Source organism: Vipera berus (genome assembly GCF_964194415.1).
Source record: "Vipera berus genome assembly, chromosome: 4".
NCBI classification, from domain to species: domain Eukaryota; kingdom Metazoa; phylum Chordata; class Lepidosauria; order Squamata; family Viperidae; genus Vipera; species Vipera berus.
Genome location: NC_138206.1, coordinates 52,883,177 through 52,893,066, shown reverse-complemented (window position 1 = coordinate 52,893,066; position 9,890 = coordinate 52,883,177). Strand labels below are relative to the sequence as shown.

The following is a 9,890-nucleotide window of genomic DNA, read 5'->3' as shown; positions in this document are numbered from 1 at the left end:
TGCTTAAAACTATGTTAAAATTAGATCCAACCCTAAACCCATCAAACCATCAAACCTGGTGTTACCTGGTTTGCGTAATGAAACGTCTGCAAGCAAACAAGCAAGCTCGGAGAAGCGACCCTGAGCTACCAACATCCTCCTTTATCGGTACTGACTGATCAGCATCTTTTTTTAAAAAAAATGTTTTTTTTTTAGTCGCCAAAGCCAGCAGACCGGGTCACTTCGCAGGCGAGACGGGCTGTGAGCAATATGCGTAAACCCGCACTCAAAAATGGATGGAGGACGGTGAAGGTTTGAGGAATGAAATGGTCGCCTTAATTACTTGCACGGTTTGTTAAGCTTATCGCTTATGAGTCAGGAAGAAAAAAAAGCCCACAGACTTCAGGGGGGGGGGACTCACTGTCCACTAGCGGTGCCAATTACCGCCTTCTGAAGTACTAAGACAGGGGTCTTCAAACTTGGCCCTTTTATGACCTGTGGACTTCTACTCCCAGAATTCCTCAGCCAGCGTGCCTGGCTGAGGAATTCTGGGAGTAGAAGTCCTCAAGTCATAAAAGGGCCAAGTTTGAAGACCCCTGTACTAAGAGCTGAAGTGGGATGGGGGAGAAGACGCCTATGGGTCAGAAGCAAGACAAGCGAGACACAAAAACGCCCCCCCACCCCCGCTTGCGGAAGCCAGCATTTTGTTGCCCCGCTCTCGCTAGAGTCCCGCCCACCGCTTCCGGCGAGAGGCGGTATAATGCGGAAGTGATGGCTCAATCACAGAGGAAGTGAGGCAGGTGCTTCAGGCGGCGGCACCAAGAGGCTCCGTCGGAGGCGGTAAGGCACATTGCACGAAGAGGTTGGTTTGACCTGTTTGGGGCGGGGGTGGTTCCCTTTCTTCTTCCTCCTCCTCCTCGCTCTCATTCTCTGGCCGTGCCTCAACGGTCCTAAAGAACCGGATCCGTCTTTTCCGGAGGGACAAGATTTCTGGAGGTGTGGAAGGGAAGTGGTGTCCTCGCACAAGATGGAGGCTTTATGAACCGCGGTGACACCCCCAGGTGTCAGCCTATCGAGGTGGGGGGGGGGAGAGAAGGAGGGTTGGCTCGGCTTCTTCTTTGTTTTTATTCTTTTCTTTTGCCTTTTGCCTTTTAATTGGTATTGCTTTGGCAAGGCTGGTACCTTCCTGCAGCCTCTCTCACAACCACCAACCTAACTAACAATCGCAACGAGGGAAGAAGTCTGGTGGTTGCAGGAGAGCCGGTTCTAAGATGAACCCCGGAGACCCCTTGCACTTGCTTTGCTTTGCTTTACCCCCAACTGACCAAATAGCTTTTCTGCTCCTTTCCTGAGTCTTTGATGCGGAAATAGAAAGATAGAAGTGCCAGGGGTAGGGGTGGTGGTGGTGGTGGTGGATATTTGGTGACCTAACCGGCTACCCAACATAGAGAAGGGGTGGGTAGTAGAAATGGAAAGGGAACTGTCTGTGCATATTGCTTGAGAAAAAAAAACATTTCTCTGCTGCCTCTTTTAATATCATAAAAGGTGCAGTTTTTGTTCCTGGAAGTATTGCGGGTTTTTAAAAAACCTTTTACATCCCTTGCTTGCTTCTACCATTAGTAGTCAGTTTTCTCTTGTTCGTGCTACCCTAAGAAATTAGTTTTGCTTTGGAAAAATACTGCACCTTCCAATAAGAAGGGATAAATGGGATACTGAAATGCTACTTCATAACAGAACCATTGCTTTTTATTCTGCTGTATCTTTTCCTAAATGTTTTTATGGAGTTAAAAGCAAAATATACATTTTTCTATATAAGCAGGAAGAGGAATAGACATAAACCAGAGAATAGTTTCAGGCTCTTTCATAAGATATACGATATAAAATTTTATTTCTAGTTGTCTGTAACAGTGATATTATCACTACGTAGAAATTGCCTGCTACGTTGCTGGTGCTGATCTGATTTATATTCTGGTCTACATATTTGCTTCTTGGAATTTGGTTACTCTCCTCTAGCAGATGACAGTAAAAGCAAATTAATTTTCTGTGTTGTGAAGCTGAGTCAGATTATCCCAGCTCAAGCTAAGTCCTAAATGAACGTGGAATACTCAGTAGTAATTAGAATGATGTAAGTGCATCACCTTTGAAAATAGCCAACCTCATCTTTACTTTTGGATAAAGATCTATTTATAGATCTATCATGTGTGTCCTTGTAACTAAAAATTGAAAAAATGACATTTACTATAGAGAGGAATCTATTATATATTTAAAATATGAATAAAATAATAGAGAAGCTTGCTGGTACATTTACTAATATGCTTTCTCTGGCTTCCCTATTTGGGATATTATGGAAGTAGAACATGTAAAGAAGTTAGCCAACTTGCTAACTGCATTAACGGGTTTTAGCACTTGTAATACTAATATGCCAGTGAGAGTTGGAATGGCTATCATTAGTAGACCAAACTATAAACAGCTTTTCATTTATTTAGCGTGTCTAATATAATGTTTTTCTACATCTATACAGATATTTTAATTTTATACGAAAAGGAATAATTTTTTTGCATCTTGTGATCTCTTAGTTCCCTACAAATTTGGATGTGAGCCTTAACCTGGAATGCATTGCAGAATAAAATGTATGCTCTCCCTATTTTGCTTAGATGCATCAGGATGTATTTTGTGCTTTGGCAGATATATATTTTCACCCATACTGAAACAATTAATTTGCTTTAAAATGTTTTGGTATTTCAATGTGCATATATGTGACTCTTCTTGTGAAACAATCAGAGTTGGTGATTTTTTATAAAAAAAAATAAAAAAAAATTGGATTTTTTAATTTAAATTGGATTTTTTTATCAAATTTATTTTAATAAAATGCTTTTGGAGTAAAAATCTATAGTTTTCCATTTAAGATAATTTAGCTTATTCAGCATGAAATGGAGCTTAGTTATGTAGCATGAGGCTGTATATTCTGCAATATTTACATTTTTGGTAAACTCATTCAATGAATCCAAACTCTGCAAGCTGAGATAACACGCACTGCATTGATGCATTCACACAGTTTCACAGTAACCATGAGATAAATCATAAAACAAAGTTCAGGAATATTTCTTTATCCCATTGTTTTTCAAATCTATGTATGTTACAAACTGTATGATTGTTTGAAGAGAAGTGGATATGTACCAGGCTCTGAGTGTTTTAGTTAAATAAAAGAATTTGAGTAGATTTCCAACTATGTGTGATTAACCTATTAACCTAAAATTGGTTCTGATATTGCTGTTTTACTAACCTGACAGCTTATTATTCTAAATAGGAAACCTTCATTTTGTTTGCAAATAATACTAAAGATTCTAACTACCAGCAAGAATGAGTCCTTACATTTAAAGAGCACCTGTCATTTCAGATCCATCATGGCAGAGCCTGTTAGCGGGCATCCACTCACCTGCTGCCCGCCACGTCCCTCACCTTGTTTTGTCACTGCCACATCACCAGCCTTCCCATTAAAGTGAATAGGACAGCGGGTCAGAGGAGGAGCCGCTGCGGGACAGAGATGACCATTGCTCTTTAAAAATTATGATTTAAATCAAGTTGATTTAAATCAAGCCTTTTTACTAGTGATTTAAATCATGATTTAAATCAACTTGATTTAAATCAAATCCACCCTGGAAACAATATTATGAAAAATATCATTTTTTTCAAGTGCTGATAGCTTTTAAAATTCTAACTATAGAAATATATAAAACTAATATTAGCATGAAAACAACAACATTTGAAGGAGCTAAATAAAAGTTTGTTTTGGATGCTTAAAGGATGAGTAGCAGTAGAGGCAAACAGCCTATCTTCAGAAAAATTTCCATTGTGTTGTAACAGTCATTTCAAAGTTCCTGTGTTGTTTTTAAAGAAGGCATAAAAACATGTAATAGTAATCTGAGCTGAAAGTAATAATTAGGATAGATACATGTTTTAATAACATAATATTAAGTAACAATGGTTATATTAATTACTTTAGATTATCAGTTTCTGAATTGAATCTTATTGTGATGTGATAACTTTCATTAATCAGGTGAGTATAATGACACGTTAAGTGCGTATAAATTCAGAATATGTTCTATTGAAATGACATTAAGATAGTTTGATTAGGGATATCTCTAAATATTTAGAAAAATTTTGTGTTTTCTTTTTTGACTTTGCTGTACAGTTCTGCCTTTGATAAAGGAAAAATGGCATTCAGTAAAGGCTATCGTATCTATCATAAACTGGACCCACCACCATTCAGTGTAATTGTAGAAGCCAGAAACAAGGAAGAATGTCTCATGTTTGAATCTGGAGCTGTGGCTGTTCTCTGTAAGTTGAAAATCACTGCAGATATAAGCAGATTGCTGATAATATGTACAAAGATAAAAAATTAAAACAGAACAAATGTTCTTGAGTCACCATATGTGTTGGGCTAGTAACTTCATCTGTCTAATGATTTCTAATCTTTTTATTCTTTCACATTGCAGTTTTCTGATTAGCATATTTTATTAGAATAGATAGATCGAAAGACAGAAGAATGAATGAATGAATGAATTTTTGGACATTGTGCTAAATGTAGTCTGCCAGATATGACTGAAACATAAATTCCCAATAGACCAGCCAGTATGGCTAGTAATAATGCTATGAATTAATATTTTTATTATTTTGGAGAGAGAAAATAGCTTACAGGTGGCATGTTCAATTGGCTTGCAGTTGGGGATCAAATTGAACACATACACCATACCCAACCTACCACGACTTCTCACAACCAACAAAATTAATGCAGTTGAGAATGCTAGAGAAGTAAAATCCAAGTCATTCTCTCTGCTAGTCTGCCTCATCCAACTTACCAGTTGTGCTGATGATTTTCTGAAAGGCTTGAATCTACAAACAAAAACAAATATTGCTTAAATTCTAATTTCCATACTTAGCGGTTACACTGGCCCCATTCAAATTCAAATTACTCTGGTTTTTATATTAATGAATCTCCCTTTAATAAAAAAAATGTTTTTTTTCTTTTTGAAAAGAAAGATATAGGGTTTATTTCTGTTGATGTGATATAAAGTGATATAAAGCTGTTTTTAACTTGTCTGGGATATGACGCTGATGCATTGTTAGCTGTTGCAACATCAACTTCTGCTTCTTCAATAGCTGCTAAAATGGTTAGCAACTCTAAATATGAATTTTTGTTTTAAACTTACTAGATAAACTTATCTAATATTTGCATGCCAGTCTCAACCCTAGATAAATGGGGATGGTTGAGATAAAAGCTGGCGACTTGCCTTGTAAAAACTTTGCCAAGAAAAAAATATGGAAAGGCTTTCAAATTAATCAGAAATGGTGCCAAATGGAAGGATCCCTAGGCCATACAGTATACAACAAGCTAGGAGGGAAGAGCAAGGATCTGCAGTGAGTAGTCAAAGCATTAATAATGTCTCTGTGGTAAATCCAGTAGGAATCCCAGCTATTGAGGCAGGCATTGATGAAAGCAAGGATCTGTGCTGTACAATGGCATATTTGATGGTATCGTGGAATGTCTGTGGAATGAGTCAGGGTAAATCATTAAACAGAAGATAACCTTTATCTCCTAAGCATTAGTGAACTACATTGGATAGACAATATCTATTTCCAGTCTGGGGACTTCACTATATATTACTTGGGATATGACATCAGAAAAATGAATGAAGTGGCATTATCACAAGCAAGAAACTTACCCAAGCAGTGTAAAACTTCCCAACAGTTAATCCTCACATTTTTTATCATCCAAATCTGTGCCAAACTCCTCAAAATCATAGTTGTCCAGTCTATGCCCCAACGATTGATGCAATGGAGCCTAAAATAGAGCGTTTCTGCGCCAGGATTGAAAAAAACTGGTGGAATTCATGGGTTCAATTTTTCCATGGAAACTGATTTTGAGTTATGAATACCTGGTTCAAACAGCACAAGTGTGCTTATACACTTGGACCTCACCAAATAAACTGCACAGTGATAAGATCAACTGTGTCCTATCTGGACTATCATTCGTCCCGTTCAGTCCTCCCTGTCAAGATATACCCAGGTGCTGATTGCAGTTCAAATCATGAATTGTTGGTAGCTAAGATCAGAGTCCAGTTATGCAACATCAAAAATACAAGGTCCCTGAAGAGGTATAACACCATCTTCTACATGTGCAATTGAGGTAAAAAATAAGTTTGAACTGCTGGATGTTGCTGAGAAGATGCCCAACAAATTGTAGCAAAAAAATTAATTGACTATCCTTAAAACAGCAGTCCAACACATAACCATCCAAGAAGCCAGAGAAAAAGTGTAGGTGGCTCTCAGATAAACCAGAATGGCCAAGTGAAGAAAAGCAGCCAAAGCAGTGGTCAAACAGGAAGAAGCAAGGAGATTGAATGTGGATTTCTAAGGAGTAGCAAGGGAAGACAACATACCAGGACAACTGTTACAAGCAGCTAGAAGAGGAATGTATGAAGGTCCACATCAGGAAAGTAGTTGTGCAAGTCAAAAGGATTTGGGCACCATTTACTGCTCATAAAAGCATCATCAAAAGCAACTGTCTAACTCAGGGATGTCAAACTCAAATTTCATTGAGGGCCGCATCAGCATTGCGGTTATCCTCAGGGGGCCGGGTGGGTATGGCCAGGGTGGGCGTGGCCTACTGGGTGGGCGTGGTGAGTGCGTATGGCCTACTGGGTGGGCATGGCCAGCTCTACATCGTTGGCATCAAGGGTGCCTATGGGGGCCTGGGCAGGAGTGGGACAGATCTGAGGGTCTCTGGCAGAAGGAGGGTCTCTGGGCCAAAGCCAAGGCAGAGGGGGCCGTTCCCTCACTGTTTCCAGGATGGCTTTGCGGGCCACATGAAACCACTTCGCGGGCCGGATCCGGCCCCCGGGCCTTGTGTTTGACATGTCTGGTCTAACTAATAGGGAGACAGATGATGAGATAATACAGAAGAGTTTTATGGTAGCAACAAAGTGGCCCAGACTCCTCAAGGTGATGAGGAAAAGGAAGCAGAAATGGAACTAATCATCCTTCAGGAATAAGTGTGGGCAGTGAGCCAACTGTCAAAACAACAAGCCCCCATGTGTTGATACCATCTCCACAGAATTACTGAGGTCTATATCATCCACCACCATCAGAGCCTTGTGCCAGAAAATTTTGCAAACAAACACATAACTACAGAATCGAAAACAATTTGTTTTCATTCCACTGCCAGAAAAGGGCAACTCGAAGGATTGCTCCAATTAGCAGATAATTGCCCTCATCCCTCATGCTAACAAGATTCTCCTTAAGATCATAGAACAAGTCTAGTGCTAACTATTGACAGTGAATTATCAGATGTTCATACTGGATTCAGTAGGGATTATGGCACTCATGACATATTGCAAATCCATGCTGGATCATGGAAAAATCTCAATAATATCAAAAGTACATCTACATAGGCTTTATTGAGTACAAGAAAGCTTTGGATTGTGTTAAATCACCATAAGCTGTGCATAAACCTAGAACAGGGGTAGGCAACCTTGGCTCTTTTATGACTCGTGGACTTCAACTCCCAGAATTCCTAAGCCAGCATATCTGGCTCAGGAATTCTGGGAGTTGAAGTCCACGAGTCATAAAAGAGCCAAGGTTGCCTACCCCTGACCTAGAAGATCGGAGCGTGCCAACCCTTTCATCATTTTGGTGCAATCACTACAGTATGCACAAATCAGGAGGTCAGTGTGCAAACACTACATGGAGACACAGATTAGTTCAATATTTTATTTTTTTGTAAAATATATTAGCTGCCAATCTTGCCACAAGGTAACTCTTCAAAATAGAAAAAGGAGTATGTCAAGGTTGCATTCTTTCACCTTTCTTGTTCTACCTACGTGCTGAAGTGATCATGGTTGGAACTTGATGAATCAAAAATCAGTGTCAAGGTTGAAGGAAGGTTCATCAACAATATTCCATGTGCCGATGACACAGCTCTCAGAAATTAAAGAGGCCTGAAAAATCTGATCAATAGGATTGCAGAAGACAAGAAATTTGACCTCTTCCTAAATGTCAAAAAGACCAAGCTCATGACATGTGATGGAATGTGCACTTGCAGCAGCAAAAGGGGAGGATTTTGCCAAATCAGAACTTTCTCAGAAAAAGACCTGGATCAAGAGACAGTGTAGTCCCAAGCTGGGGGAGTGGAAGAGGTTTGGGTAACCACACCGTAGAATCTCTCAGGATTCTATCTAATAGTTTAGAAAGTTACAGCTATAATTTGGCAAGACACAGTTTAAAGCACTCCATAGAGGTCTTTTAAGACTTCTCTGTTTTAAATGTGTAGTGTTTTGTTATCACTTCATTGTTCAAATATTCTCCAAATCTTTGTATATTCACATGAAAATAAACCTTATTTGATATAGTCAGCATTAATCCGGAGAAGCAAGCATAGTAGTAGGCTGTAAATGGTTGGAAAGAATATTCTAAAGTAATGTGTTAAATGGGAAACTCCGTCTGAGTATTGGTTGTAAGCAAATAAAGAATTAGATTGGATTGGATCTCACTGTTTTGTCTCTGGACTTAACTCTGATATGACCACCTCAAAGAATGGAAATGTCAAAGTAACAGACAACAGTGAAGAGATCAAACGCATGCATGAATTCGTTTTCCTTTGATCACAGATTGATTAAAGCAATGAATACAGTCCAGAAATAAAGCGTCAAATCACACTGAGTCACACAGCAGTGATGAGCATGAATCGAATTCAGAAATGGTAGAACATCAGCCTAGCAATGCAGATTAGTCTGCACTCTTCTGTTTCCCACAGCTATCTGCAGTTGTGAAAACTGAACCATGAAAAAAAATGGATAGGAAGAATATTGAATAATTCAAGCTGTGGTGTTTTAAATGGCTCCTGCTCATTCCTTGAATGGCAAAAGTGACAAGCTGGCCATATAAAATCAGACATATCTTTGAAAGATAAAATCTCAAAATTGCACCTTATTTTGACCATATCATGCAGCCAGCCATCTCACTAGAAAAGGCAAAATTATGCTTGAACTATTCAACAAAAAAAAAATCATGGGGCTAAACACCATCAAGGCTGACATCAACAAAAGCATAAAACAACTGAAAGAAGCCATACAAGACTGGAAAATGTGGAGAAAACTAGTCCATAGAATTGCTGAGAATTGACACAATTGAACAGATAAGATCATTATGTCTGTTAGCAGATATTTAATATTTTTAGTCAAGAGATGTAAATTAAAGGATATAGCTAAGTGAAAAAGAGCTTCTAAGAACAGTTTCATTTCACTTGAAGCTGTTCAGAAATGAATATTAGAGTTTATAAATTAATGCAGGATCAAGCAATGTAGAATCATACACGAATACCATGATATCCAGAGATGTTATCTACTGATTATTACGTGAGATCTCATGAGACTTCAGCCATTTAAAATAAGGGAAAATACATTAAATCGTGTCGTAGCATCATTGCTTGTAAAATGTTGTAGTATGTAGTAGTGTGAAAGAAAGGTTTTCTTTTTTTGACATTCAGCAATTAGAATTTGCTTCAATACATACTGTCTTTTGTATTAAGAAATATGTTTTACTGCTGCCATGAAATAGAACATATTTGGACTTGATGAAATAAATGGTTATCAAAGCTGTTAGCAAACCCATTATTATCGTAGTATAGGCCTCTTCCTCCCAATTCTTGGGTTTAGTATGCAAAACATTATGCAAATGATTGGCACATTGTAAAGTGATTTGAATTGCTTAATCTATACGTTGTTTTTAAAAAATAACTTGGAAATACAGCAGTTATAACATTCAGAATTCCTCCTGGCTCAATCCAGGTTTTTATCCTTGCTTATCCAAAAAAAAAAAAACCCAACACCCCTCTTTAGATGCCAACCATGATA

At 38.5% G+C, this 9,890-nt stretch overlaps 1 protein-coding gene across 7 annotated transcripts in view; it reads left to right on the top strand.

Moving 5' to 3' along the window:
• Window positions 1–770: 770 nt before the first annotated feature.
• The window catches only part of SYNJ1 (synaptojanin 1), a 56,337-nt gene continuing 47,217 nt past the window's right edge, over window positions 771–9,890 (top strand). For 5 of the 7 annotated variants that reach the window (XM_081326442.1, XM_081326444.1, XM_081326443.1 and 2 more), the window contains exons 1-2: window positions 771–819; window positions 4,172–4,317. In XM_081326442.1, the coding sequence (XP_081182568.1) occupies window positions 4,194–4,317 (124 nt within the window). In that variant the 5' untranslated portion in view covers window positions 771–819; window positions 4,172–4,193. The other 2 variants (XM_081326440.1, XM_081326441.1) reach the window with 2 other exon arrangements.